This window comes from Blennius ocellaris, assembly GCF_963422515.1.
Source record: "Blennius ocellaris genome assembly, chromosome: 21".
Lineage (NCBI taxonomy): Eukaryota > Metazoa > Chordata > Actinopteri > Blenniiformes > Blenniidae > Blennius > Blennius ocellaris.
In genome coordinates, this window is record NC_137670.1 from 4,079,637 (window position 1) to 4,101,969 (window position 22,333).

General features: G+C 41.3%; 2 protein-coding genes across 2 annotated transcripts in view; one reads left to right on the plus strand and one right to left on the minus strand.

Annotated features, from left to right (window-relative positions):
* Nucleotides 1-210, minus strand: part of sema4gb (sema domain, immunoglobulin domain (Ig), transmembrane domain (TM) and short cytoplasmic domain, (semaphorin) 4Gb) — a gene marked incomplete at both ends in the record, with an annotated part of 32,379 nt that extends 32,169 nt beyond the window's left edge. Inside the window, one exon of the mRNA XM_080517593.1 lies at nucleotides 66-210. Within this exon, the coding sequence (XP_080373719.1) occupies nucleotides 66-210 (145 nt within the window). The remainder of the gene's footprint in view (nucleotides 1-65) is intronic.
* Nucleotides 211-7,297: 7,087 nt separating this feature from the next.
* On the plus strand, nucleotides 7,298-15,411 carry mfsd13a (major facilitator superfamily domain containing 13A). The gene is made up of 9 exons (XM_080517594.1): nucleotides 7,298-7,418; nucleotides 9,278-9,543; nucleotides 10,050-10,129; nucleotides 10,992-11,441; nucleotides 11,545-11,665; nucleotides 11,943-12,039; nucleotides 12,337-12,508; nucleotides 13,659-13,852; nucleotides 14,427-15,411. The coding sequence occupies exons 2-9, from the start codon at nucleotides 9,376-9,378 to the stop codon at nucleotides 14,666-14,668; spliced, it is 1,524 nt and encodes a 507-aa protein (XP_080373720.1). The 5' UTR covers nucleotides 7,298-7,418; nucleotides 9,278-9,375; the 3' UTR covers nucleotides 14,669-15,411.
* The last annotated feature ends 6,922 nt before the right edge of the window (nucleotides 15,412-22,333 follow it).

The following is a 22,333-nucleotide window of genomic DNA, read 5'->3' on the forward strand; positions in this document are numbered from 1 at the left end:
CGCCCTTAATATTCATGCCCTCTCATTTCATGTTTTCCGGCTTTATCATCACCCCGATTCCTCACCTTTAGAGAAGACTGTTGTTCTGGGAGTGACATCCAGGTCGAGCGATGGGCTGAAAGGGAAGGCCCACATCTGCGACAGCCTGCTGAGGAGCATCAGGAGCAGCGACAGGAAGAGGAACGGCTGGACTGACGCCTGATCTCCCATGTTTAACACGCTGACCTGTGTCCAAGCGTGCACTCGATGTGTTGTGGACAGAAAATGTGTGCAAAGTGTGTATCCTCTCCTCTGGAGCAGCAGAAAGCGGATGCAGGCTCTTGAATTATCTTCCAGCTGAGAGCACTGTAAGCCTTCGGCAGAGGAAGAGAAAAAACAATTTGTATTACCAAAACAGAAATGATCCAACATGAACAACTACAAGCCGTGGCCTTAAAATGAAACGAAGGTTTAGTCAGTTCGAGGCACTGTCTATGTCATAGTTGTGTCATAATCCGAATCTTCAAATGTGACAAAACAAACATACATTTTTTTTTGTGATCACTGCAAACACTACCAGCGACAACCGTTTACATTGTTTGTTTAAAGCCTTTTTGAAACCTGTCTTATTCTTGTGCCAGTCAAGTCCTTTATTTATCATACACAACAGCTATACATAGTATAATGTGCAGTGAAATGCTTTAAGTACATGTTCCACAGCGAAACAACTGTTTTTACAGGATAGAGTAATAAAAAAAATTACATTTAGAACACAAATAGAGAAAATAGCACACAATATGACAATATTAATAATGTTAAATCAAATTGAGGCACACAAAATATAAAAGCTAGATAAATATAGGATGAATGAAAAATGTTGTCTTTTTCTTGTTTAAATTTCAAATCAGTCAAAAGGGGTGTGTCGAGTTTCAGGATATATACTGTATGTTGATCTTAGGCTGTGTGCCCAACAAAATGACTTAAGTAACATTCTTGAATAAATATACTTAAGGATTTTTTTCAGTAGTCCCATGAGGACTATGGGATTATTTTAACGGGAGGTGACCAGCAGGCCTCTTAGACCCACCAGGAGTCGCATCAAGGAGGGTTCACAACCAAGCTCCTATTGGCCGGGTCGCCTGTGTTGTTGGGATTTTCTCTTTAAAAGTGCCTTGGGATGACCGTGTCGTATTTTGCGCTATGTAAATAAAATTGAACTGAATTGTTTGTCCCAGATGGGCTGAGTCCAAACAAGCGAGACCTTGAGATGGAAAGACAAAAAGGATCTATCTGACATTGTAGGCCACTTCACCAGACACTGACTCTTGAATAATTTTCACCTATAATGTAAAAAACAATAACTGAAATAAGTGCAAAAATAAAAAATAATAATAATTTCATGATAACCCCATTGGAAATAATAACTGAATAGTTTAACAAATACATCTGCAATAATGTGTAAACTCAGGTTTACAGTCTGAGGAGTAAATGACTCACTGATGATTCTCTGACTACAACCAATTAAGATTATCAGAAGAGAAGTTGCTGTTACATGAAAGGCCATTTAAAAAGTTTGGAAGTTAAATAATGTCCTCCTGTGACAAGATATTTGCAACACACAACTCTGTGCTGTAATTAGCTGTTTACACACTGAAGCAGCATGATGGATAATCTGGAGATTAGGCCGTGTGCCATCAGCACAATCTCCGGCTGGCTGCCCGCACGCTGGCTCTGCCACCAATCAAAGGGTCGGCACTGTGAATCCCGCCTTGCTGCGCGGCGACACCAGAGAATTCCAATCTTAATCTCTGTCGCCGTAGCTGCTAATGACTCGCGGAATGAAGCACGACGAGGCCAACGACCCCTCTGTTCGCTGCTTGGGTGATCGGATCCGAACCCAACCTGTCGGAGGTGAGATGAGGAAGAGTTTGCATCGTGTTTGTGCGTCAATGACAGAATGAAGTTGTAATGTATTTATTCATTACTCATTCATAGTGCGAGATATTACTTTGAGAAACGACTGTTAAGAAATGTGAAAAAGTTTCACGTTTTGTTAGTTATTTTTTAAAAAAATACAGAGGATAAACCTGTCTAACTATACTATCGTATACATATGAAGGGTAAATAAGCTTTTCTTGTAAAGGTTGTTTCTTCAGTATTCTCAAGTCTACACTAATGTTAACTGAGTTTAAAGTGTCGGAGTGTAACCTAACTAAAAGTTTGATATTGAGCTTTTATTACAGTGTAGTCAGATAGAGACATCCACTCACATGCACACCTATATATGCAATTTCAGAGTCTCCTGGAAACATCAACATGATTTAAAAACTACTACGTGGAATATCTGAGGTGTTAAATATATCTAAATGAGTGCAGACACCTTCAATCCACATGCATATGACTCAGTATCACAACTTAAAATAAATCACATATGACATATCCATTTTTACTGTATCGTTTCGTATTACTATTGGAGGTTTATATCCTGTATGTTGTCCCCTTATGGATATGAGTAATATGGCAACCTTCACTTTCATCTGACTCCACACCTCCATATTTTGACCTTTGTGACCTTTTAAGTTGCCAAACCCCAAATGACACACACACATATTTTGGTAAGTTTCCACAGGGCTCCTTTTCCGTCCTCAAAAACTTCTTCACATGTCCATTAGAGCTCATCCAGTCCTGAAAACAGACTTTGATGTGTAACGTCAGACCACTTTGCCTTTGACGCTGCAGCAGAGAGCATCGGCTCAATGTGGGTCTGGTTTCATCACTCCTCCGAATGTTTCGAGTCGTTCCAGGTCCACAAAAAAAAAAAAAAATCTGGCAAGCTGCAGATCGGCAGTGACAGCAGCAGCAGACAGATGCCAGCAAACAGCCCTGTGTTGTGTTTCCATCATACACTGCCCTCACGTAACACACGACAAACACACCATTGTGTGGCTGCGTGTGTGCTGCTGGCGACGACAACATGGTGTACTCATGAAAGCAGAAAAGTCCAAGAGGGAAAGGTAAACACATCTGCCTTGGCATCGACACAAAGAGTGTGTCACGCATGGTGGCACACAAGAAAATTTGAACACAAACAAGCGGCCGGCGATCGCAACGCCTCGGTTTGTCTCTGTCGATCGATCCACTGAACTAAGCAGACCTAATAGAGGCAGTTCAGTCACTGTGTGTCTTTGGTGTTTTGTCCTCGTCCACCATGCCGAAATAAAATCATTATACGTCTTCAGATACATGAAAAGTTCAAGGCGCTGCAGAAGGAATCGCAAAATGATCAGTGTAACATTTCTGCAGAGAGATCAATAACACAGGTGAGCTTCTCTGGTGCTTCTCGTCAATGTATGCCTCTTAAAATGCTGAGCACTCCACCGTACCATTGATTCAGCTTTTTGCAGGGTCATGCATTATATGCCACATGTCACGCTTCTTTATGACATTTGTCATTTAAAAAAAAAAGGTTTTTCATCTCATTGCAAACCACTGAAAGTTGGCATGCAGCCGAAGCATAAATGAGATTACTTGTGCAATAAACTGAGTGGGTTCAAACCTATGAGCCAATTTCAGAGTGATGTGGCTATAAATATATATAATCTGCTTTTATTATATATATATATATATATATATATATATATATATTATATATATATATATATATATATATATATATATAATATATATATATATATATATATATATATATATTATATATATATATATATATATATATATATATATATTATATATATATATATATATATATATATATATGCATGTTATAAGGTTTTAGCCAAAGTCTGAGAATTCTATAGAATCTATAGATTAAGTTATTCAAACTTATACAAATCCATTTAAAATACCACTAAATCAGTTCAAAATAACATGCAATGAAATAGTTTTCCACATGACTTATGGAACTCTTAGAGAACTATCTCATGTTATGAGATATAATAAAATGTGTTTTGCATTGAACGTTTGAATGTGCATATAAATATGTAATTAAAACAATGTATATATTTTAATACAAGCAGGCATCCAGAAATTGACTGCTGTTTTCTAATGAATGATTTGGAGCATTGGTCACTTAAGGAAGGTGTGGGCAATTAATTCTGAAGCGCTACAGTGCGAGGCCAACGACTCAACAAAAACATCTCTTATTAAAAAGTACTATGATCTGATAAGCTTTTGCTCTGTAGCGGTCCGATTCTTATATGTCTTGATATAGTTTGGCATATGACTGTAATTCAAATTGTAAAATTACAAGACGGGGAAGAAGTACACCCACAAGCCTGACCTATGTAAAGTGGAAAAATATTGCTGCTTTTTAATGCATACTGATTTATTTATTTTTTAATCCATTTCTTAATTTGTGGTCCATGAACTGTATGATTTCCAAGATTGGAGAGTAGTTTACAGCCAATTCAAATTTAAAATGAAGTTTTGAAGCAGTAGAAGCAACCAGTTATTGGAAAACTTCTCTGACTTCTGCGTATTTACGTACTTTTGTCTCAGGTGCCCCAACAGGTCATCAGTCCATCAAAGGGCAAACAGCGACTCAGACAATCGCAAACACTCATAGTCAAACCTTCTTTATGGAAAATTGAACAACTTTCCTGCTCTCTGTGCAGGTTACAAAGATTGCATCATTTCATTTAAAATAAGTGACATTTAAGACACCGGATTTCTTTTCCACTTTTCACCACAGGAAAAAAAAAACATGTTATCTGTTGTGACCAGACAGTTTTAATCACTTCATTTCATGGTTGAATCTCCTGTGTGAATGCTGCAGTCAAACAAACATCCCAGCTGCCAAAACTCATTCAAGTCAAAAGACATTTGGATCATCACAATTGACAGTGTGATTATGAAGCCACACCATTCATTTCAAATTTCATAACAGCAACATTTCTCTATTTAAAATCAATGTAACCTACAACTATTCTACAGTTAATTACTGTTTTGTTGTATACACTATTATAACAAATTAAGAATGTTTTTCTTTTTAAACGGTTATGTCTCTACCAAAAAATATCACTGGCTAAAAGGAAGGAAATCTTCTAAATGGAGAAATTAACACAGACACTCAGACTCCAAGAAGCAAAACTGCAAAAAATAAAAATAAAAAATGGATGGAAATGGATTGTACATAAGATTGATAAGGACAATACACTAACAGAGCAATGTATGAATCTGTCCTTAAGGCTAATAACATGAAAGTGTTTCCCAAGTGGCTTTGGTTCTTTGGTTTGTATGTGAGAAAACACGTCATTGGCGGAAAAAAAAAACTATTATGACTGTGCAGAGTTTACACTAATGCAAGCAACCAGACTAGAGCTGGAGTTAATCTCTCTGCGAGGAGGCAGTAACCACCATCCAGCTCAAATGAAGATATACCTGAGCTTCGCCCAAATGTAACAGAGCAATTTAAGAAATAACGGCTTTACGCATTATTAAAGCTTCGTTCAACATTTGTTTCCACAAAACAAAACCCAAACATAAATATACGAGACTTTTAAGTTTCTCAAACACGGAATATTTGTAACAGCGGTGCAAAACCCCGTGAGCAGCCGGCGGACGGTGCGCTCTGGCCGGGAGGACATCCACCCGTGTGCACCTGTCCGCTGCGGTCCGGACTGCGGCGCCGCGCACCGCGCGCCGCGCATGGTCACCTTCACCTCCGTGCGCGTTTATTTACACAGTTTGGAGGTAAAAAAAAAAAAAAGTGGAAGAAACGCAATGACGCGGCTACCAGATGCGTTGATGGTGGGGAAATGCTTAATAAAACAGAAAGGACTGACTCACCTTGTGGTTTTCCTGGTAGAAAATCCTTTAATAAATCCTCCGAGCTCCTCTCCTCTCCGCGACGAAACTACAGTCTACCGACTGCTGCAGTTACCCAGTGCTCCACCAAGGCTCCCCCACCCCTGCACACAAACACACACGCACGGAGACGCGCACACGCACGTCATTGGACCCTTGCATCACAAAACATGACTTTTTTTTTTTTTTTAAATGTTGATCCTTTAACAGTTCATTTGGAACAGCTTTAACATTTGATCGCACATTTCAAGGAAGTAGTTTTCCCTTATTGACAAAGAAAAATAGTGAGTAAAAGGTTTGAAATTGTTTTTCTTAAGGAATAAGCTGTTTGTAGGATGGGTGAACCAAAAAAAAAGGAGAAATGAAAGAAGTAGCGGATTCATTGCTTTAATTTGCTCAGTGTTGAACTACAAAATGTAATAAGATAACGCAGAATACATAAGTGTGAATTGTGCAGGTTGCAAAAACTGCAGCTTCCACTTTTAATGTCAAAGCTTCTAACAAGTACACATGTGACCCCCTTTTCTAAAATTGTGAAATTAGATTTTGTGCAAAGCCATAGATTAATGAATAAATAGATGCATTCTATAAATAAAAGAAGGGTTGTAAATGGCATTATGTTGGGGTTTTTGTTTTAATTGCTTATGATTTTCAATGGGTTCACACGCTGCCATCTGTTTCAATACACTTGGCAGCAGTGATCAGAGGAGTCATACCACTAACTGAAATCATTCAATTCCATCTTTGTTTTCTGCTTAAATACGTTTCAAATGTTTTGAATAGTACTTTATGAGAAAACCTGTGGATTTATCATATGATACGGATACTGTGTTATAATATTACTTTAAGGGATCATTTTTTCCTGCTGTTTTTTTTTTTTTCACTGTTTCACTCAGCAACGTGTTCTCTTGGAGTGATCAGTGTCACTTCTATCCAGGTTATCCGTGACTGACCTCTGCTGGATGAATGTTTGAAGAACCAAAATGCCAAACCTTTTGATAGGCACTCTGTTCACTTTTCTATAGGTTTTATCCTCTCGATCCAATGGGAACAACAGGAATTATCTCCCTCTGAATCTGAATTTACAGAAATTATCCTATTCTGAGTCTGGTTCTGAATTTTGTTTTCAATTAATTTCCTTGCATGCGCATTTTTGGGTTAGTTGATTTATTTTTATTTTTTTTCCAGAATGGTGCTTCGAGGTAAGTATTTCGTTTTTGGTGCTATATAAATTAAACTGAAAAAAACAACAACAAAAACAAAACAAAAAAACAGAAACGTGACTTCCACGCCTCCTTCATTTAATCGTGGCCGCCGGGGTTGTCGCAGTTCGGGAATTGGCCGCCGGGGGTGCTGCAGTTTATGCTGTGGCCGCAGAGGGCGCTGCAGTTCATGTCATGGCCGCACGGGAGCGCTGCGCCGTTGTCTGTGTCGACCCTCCGTGCTGAAAGACTCGCTCGGTTCGTCACGGCTCTGGTTCACCCGGGCTGTGGTTGCCATGACGTGGTCGGTCTGGTGTTGAAGCGCGGCTGCTCACCCACCGGCGGCGGACAACAAGTTGGACCCCGAGCGAGCCCGTCACGTCTGTTTCCTCCGCGGCTTTTGTTTAACCGGTACGTGACGAGCCTTTTGTGCTTCTGTCGTGACGTGACGTGAGGCTCAGGGTTAATCTGGTTTATTCACCAGTTTAACGCGTCGTTGTCGTTAAACCGCCACCCGCTAATGCTAACGGTTAACTGGGCTAGCTTGTGCTACATACTAACGACGGACCGTCAATTAAACCGTCAAGCCGGACTGGTTTAGTCGTTTTCTAGTCGATGGGGAGTAAGTTCGCCCAATTTTCAATGTTTTCTGAGGTAACTAGCTGGTCACGGTTAAGGAGAAGTCACATGCTGGTGGTTTTAAACTCACCAGTAGGAACTGTTTTTAGCACCATCCCGACAAATCACTGTTAAATCTGGCTTAAAACCAAAGTTTGCACTCGTGTTGTGTCTCTCAAAGTTGTTTTGGCAGTTTTTACAGTTCTGGGGTTTCGGTGTTGTGGTGTTTTTGCTACTCTTGACAAATTTGTTTAAGAAAATGGAAATTGCGCGAATGTAAATATCCGTTTACTACTGACATGGCTAGATTTATTTAGATTTTGTGTCTGTCGACCCATTAAATATGAGTGCAATGAGTTTGTGCTTCAATTTTTTTTTTTTTAATCTTTCAATGCCTAGTAGTTTATAAATATTACTGTGTGTGTGTTTAGGTGGTACTGAGAAGCTGGGGAGTCTTGTCTGGTAGTCAACGGTGGTACTGAAGAAGATCTGGGCCTTTAACATGTAGTCTATACTATATAGTCATAAAAGTTTTTGGGCTCATGTAATATTTTTTGGGAGATGATTATAACATGTTCATACAACAAATCTATTTAGCATCGATTGTCAAAACTGGGTTAAACAAAGAGTGCAAGCAGGAAACAACCACCTGTATGCTTATTTCGTTCTTTCTTGTAGTTGGACGGGAATCTGTTTGAGTAAACACAACAGTCTAAATCTGTGTATCTCACCCAAGAACCTGCTCCACAGGTGGAAACATCTGCGGCTCAAAGGATTTGAATTGTTGTCTCGCCCTGTTTGCCTGCTGTTTTGGTAAGATACATGCTTGTTAGAGATGAGATATCGCCCCTCCAGTTCAGAGGTGTCACGCTTCACTGCTGAGATCTGATAGGGGCGGGGGTTTACAAGCTATTTGTTTCACTCTCAAGAGATCTCCTTACAGTTTGTCATCTCGGTGAGATCTTCGTGGAATGACGCTCCGAAGCAAAACCTAAATGCATAGCTCTGACTAAATTACCACATTGCAGCAGCATTTTAGGAAGATGTTACGAGTTCCTGAGAAGTCGGGACACGTTTAAGCTTGTGGTCGTCAGGTGTTCTTTAAAGGCAATTCTTTGTGTCAGAATGCATTTGGGACTCGAGGGAGGGAAGTGAAGTGTAGTAGTCACAACACTGTCACGTGTGTGCGGGGCAGTTTGTGTTGCGCATGATTGAGAAGCACTGACTTAAAGGTGGCAGCAGCGGGTTTGTGAGGTTGCGGGTTAAATGCCGCTGGAGCTTGCATAAGAAATGGGATCCGGCATGACAGTTGTGCCAAGTCAAATATTACCTCGTGAAGGCGACGCTGAACAGCCACAGTTCAGTTCTGAATGTCGCATGTAAGAGTGGCGACACTTGAGACTGGTTTTAATTCTTTGCAGGCAGAAAAGTAGAGCTTTTTTTTCCCTATTTCATGAGGGCCATGAGAAGAGTGGCCGTACAAAGTAAAAGAAAATTACACACTACTTTAACTACTTGGGTGTGGGTGAGAAATTAAAGGACAGACCGTCTCACTCGCCGTGTCCTCGCCGACCAATTATTTTGAAAACACAACTTTTTCCGTATAACCTTTCAGTTTGCTGAATGCACCCCTTTGCCCTGTGTTTCCCCAGGCTGACAGGATGAGGTGGTGACCCGGGGTCCGCCAGGCCGTGAGATGAGTGCAGCTGGGCGCGGAGAAACGACAGAGCGGAGAGACTGAGAGAGAAGCATGGGAAGGAGCGTCTGGTGCTTCTGGCAAGGCGTGGTCTCTACTGCAGTGCTGTACGGCTCCTTGGCTCTGTTTACCTCCATCCTCCACAATGTTTTCCTGCTGTACTACGTGGAAACATTTGTGTCCGTATACAAGATCGACAAAGTCTCCTTCTGGATCGGGGAGGTGAGTGAGAAGACGTTTTTGGACTGTCGGCCAACCGAGGCGACAACTTGCTGAAAGTTTGCACTTGTCAGGGTTTTTCCTGTTTGGCAGATTCATGAATAATTGAGCATGTCGAGAGCGATTATACATATTTGTTTAACCAAACATTCTTGAAATGGAGTCTGGGGTTAACAGCGATCAAGTTTCTGCGTTGACGTTGTCAGAATCAGGTTCACCCTCGGAAAAACAACAGCATATTTTCTACAATCTAGAGCAGACCTGGCAAACAACTTGGTGGTTTTATTTTAAAGTCTCCTGCTTTTGAATGTTGGTGTCGTCACTGATACGTTCGTTTCAAAATGTTGAATCTATTCACAGTAGGCAGGGCATCCGGGGTATATCAGTCTACAGTACAACTGGTGGAGCAGCAGACATAGGTGGCTCATAATTAACTGAACATCTATGCAGAGACAGTAACAACTTCCCTACGATAAGCTGTCATCATTCTCTATTCACTGATTCCACAGACGGTCTTCCTCATCTGGAACAGCCTGAATGACCCTCTCTTCGGCTGGCTGAGTGACCGCGCCTTCCTCAGCTCTCCTCAGTAAGAGTCTCCTTTGTTCCCCCTTCCATTGCACAGAAAAACAAAACAATGGACAGGTCTTTGCTGGACACCTGCATGGAAAACCAAAGAAATGACAATGTTTGTAGATAATCACAATCTCTACCACCTGGGTGTGTGTGTGCAGCTTCACAGAGAGTCTCTTTTAAATTAAGCCTCAAACTGACAGTAGCAGCATGATAAGTTGCTAAAATGGTCAAACAGTTCTGGAATGTGCCCCCACTTTACATTTGTCCTAGAAATACATAAAGCAAATTGAGTCTTGGCTTTAGTCTTTTAACATGCTGAGTTATGGCCTCCTTTAGTAAAGAGAAATTAAGAATAATTAACTTGTGAACCTTTGTTTGGGTCAAAACAATGTCTTATCGTTTCAATTTCAGGTTTTTGCGAGGAGGAAGACAAGTTTACTTATTGTGTAACATGCAAATAATAATAATGAAAACTCATTGCTAAAGCAACTGTATCTGCCGAAACCCACAACTGATTGAAAACCATGATTTTTTTTTACTCTAAACTGACATGTAGGCATTTCCCTGCTTTAGTTTGTCTGTTGCCTTCATCCTGAGACTGATTTCTTCTATTCTCTATGATTGACAGTGTCACTTTCATAATATCAGCAAATTAAACCGTAGATTGTGTCGTACAAACATTTGGTTAAAAGGCCAAAAAGAAAACAAATGTGTCAACGCTGTCTTTCTTGCGTGCATATCCGAGAAAGGGTAGGTAAAAGCGACTGAGGGGCGCTACACGTGTCGAGCGGAGAGTCTACAGTGATCATCTTTCTCCAGTTCAACTGGCCGCCTGCAGATTTTTTTCCTCAATGTGTTTTCCACCTCCCTTCCAGGACCGGGTCCCCGATCACGTCTCCCGAAGTGGTGCTGAAGCGCCTGAAGGCTCTGTCCACCAATGGCCCCCTCTTCTCCCTCTCCTTCCTGGCCTTCTGGGTGGCGTGGGCCAGTCCGGGCCTGCAGTTCCTGCTGTGCCTGTGTCTGTACGACGGCTTCCTCACCATGGTGGACCTGCACCACAGCGCGCTGCTGGCCGACCTCGCCGTGTCGGCGGCGGACCGCACGCGCCTCAACTTCCACTGCTCGGTGTTCAGCGCTCTGGGCTCCCTCTCAGTGTTCCTGTCCTACTCGTTCTGGGACAAGGAGGATTTCTATTCCTTCCGTGTCTTCTGTGTGACCCTGGCAGCCTTTTCCGTCGTCGGCTTTTTTGTAGTTTCTCGGCTGCTGCAGCGGCGTTTTACAAAGGAAGCCCGCACAAAACAAGATGAAGCCTCGGCGCTTAAAGAGTAAGAACTCTTTAAAGAGCAAAAAAAAAACAACCCACTCCTGGTGATTTTTTTTTTCTTGTCTCAGTCCATTTCTGTTTGTTTTGTTTTTGTTGTTTTCCAGGCTGAATGTTGGCCACGCTCCACTGACCCATCCAGAAAAACCTGTAACTTTAAAGCAGTATCTCAAGCAGCTCTCCAAACAGAAAAATTTCAGATGGTTCGTGTCGATGAACCTGATCCAGGTAAGCCTCCTTCGCCACTTAAAGGCATTTTCACACTCAAGGTGCAATTTAAGTGGTATGAGGAGCCGTCACATTAGCAAGCCCTCCCAAAATGTCTTCACACGATCTCCTCCTTTGATATCAGTCTTGTTCGTGTTATAAAAATGTCCTGCGCTTAAGACTGTCAGTTTGTCACTAAAGTTAAGTGTATGATTTTCATTCCAACTGGTTATTTGTTTCATCTTTTGGGATTCACCTTGTGTATAATTCCTCTGCCACACATCTGCTCCCATTGCAGGTGTTCCACTGCCATTTCAACAGCAACTTCTTCCCCCTGTTCCTGGAGCATCTCCTGTCCGACCGCATCTCTGCCTCCACAGGTTCAATTTTGCTTGGTAAGAGCCGTTGAGGCGGCGCTGAAAAGTTCACACAACCTCTTCTTCATCATTTCAGACCAATGCTGTGAACACTTTAGAGGCGAATCAACCAGTTTTGTTCCGTTTTGTTTGACCCTGGCTGTGACTTATTTGAAAGCATGTGATTACATCCACCCGATTTTTTTTTTTTACAGTTTACATTCCATTGTGTTCTATTTCCGTTGCACTTTCCACTTCCTCTCTCCCACATTATGATTTGCCCTCCTGTTGGAAGTTTTTTGGTTTAACCCACATGTGCTTCTGCTCCCCACACAGGGATCTCTTACATTGCCCCTCACCTCAACAACTTGTATTTCCTGACTCTGTGCCAACGATACGGAGTTTACCAGGTTATCCGCTGGCTCTTTATGGTCAAGCTGGGGCTTAGTGTGGCTATGCTGCTAGCAGGGGCTGACCACATTTATCTGCTCTGCATCTTCATTGCTAGGTATGGCCGTGCACACGCGTCCTCACACGCACCACAGCTCCCACGTGTGACCGACTTTTCCATCTTTGCTTGCTTTGTCTTGTCCATAAAGTTTAATTAATTTTAATTTTGAACACACACAAGAGCAGAGTCACTCTCAGGAAGGTATTCCCATCACATGTTGAGGGCTGTTCAAATCCTTTGTGCCGCGATGAAAATAATGGTAATACAGGTGAATTTAGTTGATTCAGTCTGTGTGACTAATAAATCCGACTTTCTGTGGTCGTCGTGTGTATAGAATAAGACTATCGTGTGTTTCACACTTTGTCTTGTAGGTCTCAATATGTGCGCCTGCTTGTTTAAATCTGCTCGTCCCCCATGCGGAGGGTTTTTTTCTTTTAACTCCAGGAGAGCAGCTTGTTTTTAAGCCAATGAAGGAAGGTGGTTAATTTGCAGCGTGGAACCTTGACTTGTTACTTTGTCGCTTTACTGTACATCTTGGTCAGTAGTGTAGAAAACTTTTTTTTTTTTATTCATTTCATTAATTTATTTAATTATGTCATTCATTAAGCTTAAAACTTTAAATGAAACGATCTTTCTACTCTGCCAAATTCAAGAGTCTTTCTCAAGATGCTTTTACAGAGAAAAAGCAACAATAAGCAATGGTGGAAAGGGAAAACTCCCTTTTAATACGAAGAAACCTCTTGACTTGAAATTAGAACTTAAACATCTCTTTGTAACATTCATTCTTCATATTTACTTTAAAAAAATTCAGCTACAAAGTAACAATGACAGTTTTGACCTGAAGTTAAGCCAAAGAGTCACTGACTTAAAAATACAAAAACAACAACAGCAAAAAAAAAAAAAACTTACAGTTGAAAGAATGTCAAAAGCGAATTCCTAAAGTAATGAAAATGTTCCAAGTGCCTCCAAGTCATTATTCTGGATAATTACTTTCAGTAGTTGGTCTTGTTTCTATCAACCATTCATCGCATTCCAGCCAACAACTAACCAGGTTCCCCCAGATCATCACACTTGGTTCTAAAGTGGAACATTTGTCTAGACAGTATCACCTCCACCGCCACTGTGTATGTTCTCCTGCCCTGCAGCTCATGTTTACGCCTGGTGTCTTTTCCCGGTAAGTTGAAACCCGACCTCTGTTCCCTTCCAGTAACCGCGTGTTTACCGAGGGAACCTGCAAGCTGCTCAAGCTGGTGGTTTCCGACCTGGTGGACGAGGACTTTGTGGTGAACCGCCGTCAGCAGGCGGCCTCCGCCCTCCTCTTCGGGATGGTCGCCCTGCTGACCAAACCGGGCCAGACGTTCGCGCCGCTCATCGGCACGTGGCTGCTTTGTGTTTACACAGGTACGCACCAAGCCTCACCCTAATGGTGCCCCATTTTTTTTTAGGACCCCCCCAAAAAAACCCTCACTTATTAATTTTCTACCCTCTCAATCAAATTAACAGAAATAAATGCACGATTGTACAGTAATTCACAATACAATAATATATCATATTAATAAAAGAATCTGAACATTATAAATATTAAGGTTTTAGTTTTTTTGATACTCATAAGAGCAAATGGCTTTTTTTTTTAATTATCTCTGTATCTAAAGGAAAATGAACAATCTTCTCATGTGTATGACTTCCATGTTACAACTAATGTGAAAAGAAATACTTTATTCAGTCACGTAGTGGAATCGTCCTTAAAAACAACTTGTTCCCTGATTAAATCTTTTACAGCTTAAATTGAATTTCAAGCAAAATTTTCCATTTAATTTATTTTTATTCTTGGGAGATGCACCAATACAACCAAGCTATCTTGCTCCATCCTGCAAATACTAATATTTCTGAGAATGTAATTTATTGTTGGTTCCAAGGAGACCTCCATTAAGTTTTTTTTTTTCTTCTTTCTTTCTTCTCACATTGAATCCCTCAGGTTACGATATTTTCGAGAGGCATCCTGTGAAAGACGACACCGTGGTGTCCGCCGCGAACTCAGGAACTCCGCCGCTGCGCCTGGGCTGCTTCTACATGTTGGTGTTCGTGCCTATCACCTGTGCCCTGCTCCAGCTGGCCGCCTGGTCCCGCTTCACGCTCCACGGCCGCAAACTGCAAGGCATCAAGGCCCTCCGGCAGGGGGCCCAGCCCGGCCACCTCATCGATGTCAAGGCCATATGAGCCCAAACTGCGCACAAACACTTTCGAATAAGCAGTTTTACAATCTTATCTCTCTCTCTCTCTCTCTCCTCGGCAGCCCAGACTTCTGTGAAACTTATTCACAAATTGTGATAACATGTAGAGTTAAAAAAAAAAAAAAGTGCAGCGGGCTCATTAGTCCCACTAGAAACGTATAAATTTGCCTTATTTTTTTATATCAAACTATATTTATATTGAAACTGATGACCAAACGATAATACCAATCAGTCCTTTTGGATGAAGGTGGACCAAGGTAAACACTTTTTTTTCACAGTGTCGGCCAAAGATGAGGTGATTTCCGGTGAAGAGCACAGTCTGACGTCACTCGTTGCTTAGCAGTCTGCCTCCAGCAGCCATCGGGAAAGAGGATTTGTTTACAACAGAATGACAGTTCTGCTTTCTAATGTCATTGACAAGATGAAGAAACTAAAACTGCATTGTGTTCTGAGTGCCATTTCTACTGCATGAAGCCGGTCAATTTGTCAACATTCACCAGACTGCCAGCTTGATGTCAGACATTTTGTAATTTGTCCAGTGTTACTGTTTTTGCACAAAACTGCCATTTGTCCATTGTTCTTCTAACGCTTGGACTTTGATGTACTTTGTGAACTCTAATGAAGTCTGACATTGGGATATGATGTTGGTAGCCATGGTATCGGTTCGCTTTTGTAAATTTTCAAGTTATTAAAAAGAATGAGCATTTGCCACAAATAAACCTCATTAATGTTGTGGATCAACTCAAGTCTGCTGTGTCAAAGTGCTTTTTATATATAAATCATATCATCTGTCTTCGATATGAAACATGAAGTCACAGTATGTCATGAACAGGGAAAACACAAAGACAGTCACATGTTCCCAACTCTTAATAATTATTAATCTGATACAAATGTTTTTTGGTAGTGTTGGATGATTTGATTTGGCTGCAAATGTATTTTTGTCCATAACATTAAATCTAATAGCTGTATCAAAGAGAATGGAACCAACATCACTGGAGGAACCCAAGAATAAAAGGTGGATTTATATATATATATAATTAACTGCAATGCAGCTTATTACAGTGGGGGAGATTTTCCAGAACTGCCTTAAATATACGCTGTAATCAATTATGTAGTGTTCTGTTAGTATGCTTCCGCAGCTGATTGAAGTTGTTGGTTGAAATGGTTTTAATACTAAATGATGATTGGTTAACATGTTGAACAAGTTGATGAATAAAAGCGAATCAGAAGTGTGGGAAGAGGGGCCATGACTAGGACCTGATGTTTGAAGCTTATACAGTATTAGAAATATCTGTGGACCACAAACTGAATCACGGTCATTGAAAAGAATTAATTTCCCAATAAGTCTAATTCAGAAGATAGAGGTTCCTTCCAACCATCACAGACCAAAGCAAGACGACGACTCAAGAAAACCGGAACTCAACACGTATAATTCTGGATGAAGACGGAACACTTTGGCAGTGCACGCTACGGCCGACTTGATGCGCATGCGTAAGTCGAACAACCCGTTTAAAAACCTCAACCAACAACTTTAATGTATTTAGCATCATAACCCATTGCTGTTAGTTATCTCTCGTGACAATGCCGTGACATCCGCATCGTACTAAGCAAGAAATAACTTTAAAAATCAGGTTTATCGCCAAAAAAAAACAAGCTGCTTCCCATCATGCACCGCGCGGTCACGTCGCTAACATTTGTCAAACTTAAATGTACGTTTATAAACCGATTCATGAAATAAGACGCAGATATACCTGTAGGGTTTTCAACAAAGTTATAATAGTGACGTAAATATCTACGTTGGTGTGAAAGGTTACACCGTCACCGAATTGTGTATGTCGGAGAATGAGTCCCCTCGGCCGGAGAGCATAGAGTCAGTACACTCATGTTTCTCTTCAGATCGTATAAATCTTTCGCCTTTTACTAAAGATTTCCGTGGAGAGGAACAATATGAGTTCTAACTAATTTTTTGATGCCCTGCCTTGTGCGGGGCTTCCTCTACTGTTCAATGAAAACTAAACTAAATAACGTCATCGCTGTACGTTGACACTACATCAGAATGACCTCTGTGTGGAGCACCAATAGTTCATAGTTTATTGTTATGGTGTCATGTTACTACAAACATTTTTATGTTTACTCTCTTGAACAAATAAATCAGTTAAATAGAGCGTTTCTATTGTCATATGTGTCATATAATGTAATTATGGCTTTTTCTTCGTCAATTAAAAGACATGGACACAACTGGTACACAGTAAATGGTAAATAGTTGAACAAAAAAGACAAGTTATAAAGTAAACATTGCGTGTATGTATATCAGGTCACCTTGCAGAGAATAAAACCATTAAAGATTTACCACCTGACTTATCAGTTTCACACTCTTTTAGCTATTTTTTAGACAATTTTCATATTTTAGCGGTCCTAATGACTTGCACTGGGTTTTTTTTAAAAGCTGTTTTACTTTTTTTGTTGCCCCAATTTTAAGATATTCAAGTTTTTTCCAAGCTTGTTTTAGGAGTTCTTCTCATTTCGCATGGTTTTTGTCAAATTTTCTCATTTTAGTAACTCTGCCTTTTTTCAAGCATTCCCCCTTTTTTTAAGTTAAGTCATAGAAGTCCTTTTGAAAATGACTGATGTGTAAATAAAAAAAAATTAAAAAAAAAAAGTATAAAATGTATATTTTGGTGTGATTTGGAGAATAGTTCAGTGAGTGGCTCCAGAGCAGTTTGCAGACGCCTGGTCGATGTTAATAATAATAAAAAAAATTCTGGGTGGTGAATTGGTGTCTGAGCATCATCAACAACCACCACCACCCCCACCCACACACACACACACACACACACACACACACACACACAAAGGAATGTCAGACTTCCCATTTCTGGTGGTTTTAGAGCTGTGATGCCTCTGCCATCGCCCTTCTCACACACACACACACAAACACACACACACACACACACACACACACACACACACACACACACACACACACACACACACACACACACACACACACACACACACACACACACACACACGATCAGAACAGAACAGGAAGTGAGACGGTCAGGCAGCACACTGAGCTGTTGGGCTGTTTGGGTGCAGTTCTGTTTACAGGTTGCTTTAAAAACATCCAGAGACGCGACATTCATCCGACACTCAGTCAGGTAAGAGAACAAACTGTCATCCTTCACTCATGTCAGATTTCAGTGTGTAAAATTCAAAGATGAGATTTATTTAATTCATGTGTGTTTCAGTGTTTCATGTTCCATCTCTTCCCTTTTTTTTTTATTAAAAAAAATGATACTAAGAATAGACGAGAGTCATTGTAGGAGATTAACATGACTTGTAAATACACAAATAAGCTTTAGGAAGCAATGTTATCTTCCTATTTTTATGTATTCTTTATTATTTTGCATTGGAATTGTAGATGTCCAAGAATTGTAAAGCTTAAATGTTCCTGTTGAAAAAGCACATACGTATCTATCACATTTTTTTTTTTTGAGAATTGCTGTATTATTCTAAATGTAACTGTGCGTCAGGACCAAACACAACGCTGTAAAACCTCTGCTCCTTGGACGATACTGAGCCAGGATGGCAAACTGAGATTGACTGGCGGCTTCAGGCTGACGCTGGCTTCAGGTTTGTGCACTCTTCCTGTTTCGTGGTCTGCTAGTTTTTGCAGTGGATTGGAAAGCAGCTTCCTGTCGTCTCTTGCATGCAGCAGTCTGTTTAGATTCTTCACCGTGAATCAGTCTTTCGCGTAAATCAATATTGTCAAGATCACGTCAAAATAGAACTATTGAGTTTATGTGTTTAGTGTGAAACGAGATCAGTAGGGGACGGTTACAAGGACACTAGGAGTGCAGGGGCAACTCAACCAGTTTACACAAAATACATGCACAATCACAACAAAATCATCTAAAATTGTCTCAAAATAAAACATTTTTAAAAACAACCCAAATTTACCCTAAAGAGACCAAAGCCAGATGCTAAACTAATTCAAACACACAGACTGTTTCCAAACTACAAATATAAAACAATTCAAAATCACTGAAAAACAGTAATGAGACGCTAATCAATAATAATGTTGCTTTAAAAAGACACAAACAGATCACAAGGTTAAAACTAAAATCATTTTTAAAACGCTGTGAATCTACTTTAGAACCCTTAAATATGGTTCTGAAAAGAATTCAATGATGCAAAAAGTGAGAATGGTGAATTAAAAAGTGCAAAATTATTAAAAGTAGTAAATGATCACATGATGTCACACCATGAAAAATACAAACGATAAGAAAAATCACAACAAAAGGACACAAAGAGAAGAGAGCATTGATTACACAGGTATGCAAGACTGAAATCATCACAAAGGTACAAAAAGGCGACAAAATACAACAATAATGAGCCACGAAACAATCTGAACGCACTAAACAAACATGATTCTTACATCCAGAGACACAAACTGAGAAAGACCCAGAGAACGGGATCAAACCGATCATGAGCACAAGCGACAAACAAGCAATAGCTGTTACTTTTATTGTTGTTATCTGTTATTACATAACAGAACCTCGTGCAGCAGCACTTTGTTAGCGCGCCACACCGGTACAGACGTATTTCCCTTCTTTGACCCGCTGACCTCTAAAAGCCACACCAAACATCCCTCCGTCTCCTCTGCAGCCCCGACATGTTGGCGGCGCCGCCACGCTGCAGCGGAGCATGGAGCGTGTGACGGTGAAGTACGAGTACGAGTACACGGCGAAGGATGGCCGCGTCGTCTCCATCAGGCCCCGCGAAAGCTACATCCTGCTCCGCCGAACCAACCAACACTGGTGGCATGTGCGCCGAGACCAGCGGAGCCGACCCTTCTTCGTCCCCGCGCAGTACGTGAAGGAGATCCCGCCGCCCGCTTCGGCCGATGGCAAGCCGGTCCCTGCGGCGGCCGACGCGAACCGCCGCCTCTCGACCCTCTGTGAAAACGCCCCCCGCGCTCGGAGGAGCAGCAGCTTCGCGCACACTCTGGATGCCGCCGAGACGCACGTCAAACCGCGAAGCAGCTCCTTCTGCGCACAGGAAGACGGCCTGCAGCTGTACGCCAAACCCAACGTCCACCCAAAGGTCAAGCGAGGAGCGCCGGGGCGGCGCCATACAGAAGAGCTGTCGGGACCTGGCGGGGGCGTGGAGGACGTGGACTTCCCGCAGCCCCCTCCTCCGGAGTTTTTCCACGACGTCCCCGAGATCAGCATCACACAGTTTAAGTCTGAATTATCCGTTTCTGATGGTTTGGCCTCCGAGCAGCAGAGTGCGAGTCACACGTCAGAGGCCGTCTCTGCAGATTCTTCCCCGAGTGAGCAGGTAGGATTCTCAACTTTGCGAAAAACTCACTGTTTTCTTTGAAGATTTTACAGTTTTCATGGGGGCTTGGCCAGATTAGGGCCTCTTGCGGGCCAGTTTTGGACCGCCGGTCGTATGTTTGACACCATAGATATTAATACTAGATGCCGCTCTGCCTGTTGACACAACGTGCCTATAGCGCCGCCATCTTGGAGAGGTCAACCTCGTGGAAACCTCATGGAAAAAGATTTGGGGGGGAGGGGGGGGGATCTTCCACGGGATGGGGCTTTTCCTCAGCTTTAAAAAGAGGTATTACTCCTGTTGCAACGTGAACTAGCAAGCGAGCTACAAATATTTTTTTGTGGATTATCAAGCCTGGGATGTTTAGCAGATGCGGGCGACCTCCCCAAGATGGCGGCGCTGTAGGCACGTCACAGGCACTTCCAAGGTTCAAGGTTCAAAGTTCAAGGTGTTTTAGTTGTCATATCACCAGTAAAAGCCAGGTTTCACAGTGAATGAAATTCTTATTTTGCCGTCCACCCTGAAGCCGACCTATATAAATAAGTATATACACAACAGAATAAAATATAAAAAATAAAATAAAATAAAATAAAGTAACAGAGCAGTGCAAAAATATTCGTGCGAAAGTGAGAGGCGCAATGTAAACATGTCAGAAGTTTGCATTTTCTTCCCCTCATTATACATTAATGATTTTCTGCGCTCACACCAGCTTAATCTCATTTCCTGTTAATGAAAAAAATAAATACACAACTGAATGGAAATTTATTTTTCCATGAGAGTGCATCATCACTCTTTCACTTTAATGAAGTTGCCGGCCTGCATGCAATTCTTGTTCTCACCATTGGCGTGTGGGGGCGCTAGTCCGTAACGTCACTTTAATATCATACAGCCGCTCAATTTCAAACAGGGAAACCTCGTGAATTTTGGATTTCTTAATAAGAAAAAAAAAACTGTGGGACTCTGAGGAGCAGCAACAGGAAGCTGGTCCAGGTCTGTAGAGGCTTCTGTCTGAAAGTAATGTCCATAAACTGTATTATTATTATTATTATTATTATTCAGCACTGTGTTTTATATGATGGTGCTGAGGACTGGATCTCTGGATCTTTTTTTTTTTTTCTAATTCTGATGGTCATGCGTGTTTGGTGTCAGTTATTGGCTTGTTGATGCGTGTTGAAGCTATTTTGTGCACGTTAATGTGGAGTTGTTGCTTTTTTTTTTTATTGACGTTCATATGAAGTCCAGACAAGACATCCTTGCAATGTCTTAGAAATCCATACAAAAAAAAACTTTAATGTGTCCAATTGTGGCCTTGAAGTCCGAATTGGACACGAGTTTTAGAGACCTGGAACTGAAGTGTCAGAGCCAGAAGAGGGCGCAATTTCCCCATGTTGAAGCAGACTTGGCCTGTTTCAGATTTGGCCCTAATTCCCTTTTTCAGATGTCTTTTTAACTCTGTTTTCAATTCCCAATATGCCAGGCAAGCAAAACCAAATGTAAAAAGCCCCATTTGGCTCTGGGACTCTGGGACTTGGATCTTTTCTCGGGTTTTAGGATTCACTCCTACAGTAATTTACATTTAGGTGTGTTGTGGCAGAAGCAGTTTACAGGAGCTGAAAGAGGGATTACAAGTTGGCAGCGGAGGTCTATTGAACTCCACAAGGACTGTGCGAGCTAGATGTGCAAAAATGCAAGCTTTTCTCTGGGACTGTTCCCGCAGTAATCAAGCAGGGCTGCAGACGTGTTTTGTTTTTTTGTTTTTTTAAACATCACCTCTTGTAAATACTCACTTCCAATTAACAGTGCAGAATATGGAAGTCCTGAGCATGTGCTGCGCACAGTTATTTATTTCTCGCACGCAAAACTAATGCAAAAACCCACTGACAAACATGCAACCGTACTTATTTCTGCACTGCTGCAATTATAGGGACAACTTCCTGCGCAAATGAATGAATCATGAAGTAAAGTTTACTTTCCTTTTTTAACTCCGCACCTGAGGTTATTTTATTTTTTTACATTTGAATTCTCGGTCTCATCTCTATTATAGAGTTGGGTTGGGTTTTTTTTAACATTGCATGCAAAATGTGAAAGTATTCTCAGCTAGTGGTGCTCACTTATTTCAGGCAAGGCCATTGTTGAAAAGCCCACAGACTGTGAGACTTGGACGTGCAGAAATGCAACCTTTCACAGGGACTTTTCTTTGCACTTCATTATATGTGGCAGAAGAAGGCGCACTGAGGAAGCCCTCAAGCAGGGATTAGGAGATCTTTTTCAGCTCCACACCTTCAACTCCAATCCACACCGACTC

Excerpts from the sequence above, each read along its gene's own strand:
- mfsd13a (XM_080517594.1), top strand. The coding sequence starts at position 9,376 with ATGGGAAGGAGCGTCTGGTGCTTCTGGCAAGGCGTGGTCTCTACTGCA. Across the intron at positions 12,509-13,658 it reads CTCTGCATCTTCATTGCTAG|TAACCGCGTGTTTACCGAGG; the intron begins GTATGGCCGTGC and ends GTTCCCTTCCAG. Across the intron at positions 13,853-14,426 it reads GCTGCTTTGTGTTTACACAG|GTTACGATATTTTCGAGAGG; the intron begins GTACGCACCAAG and ends TGAATCCCTCAG.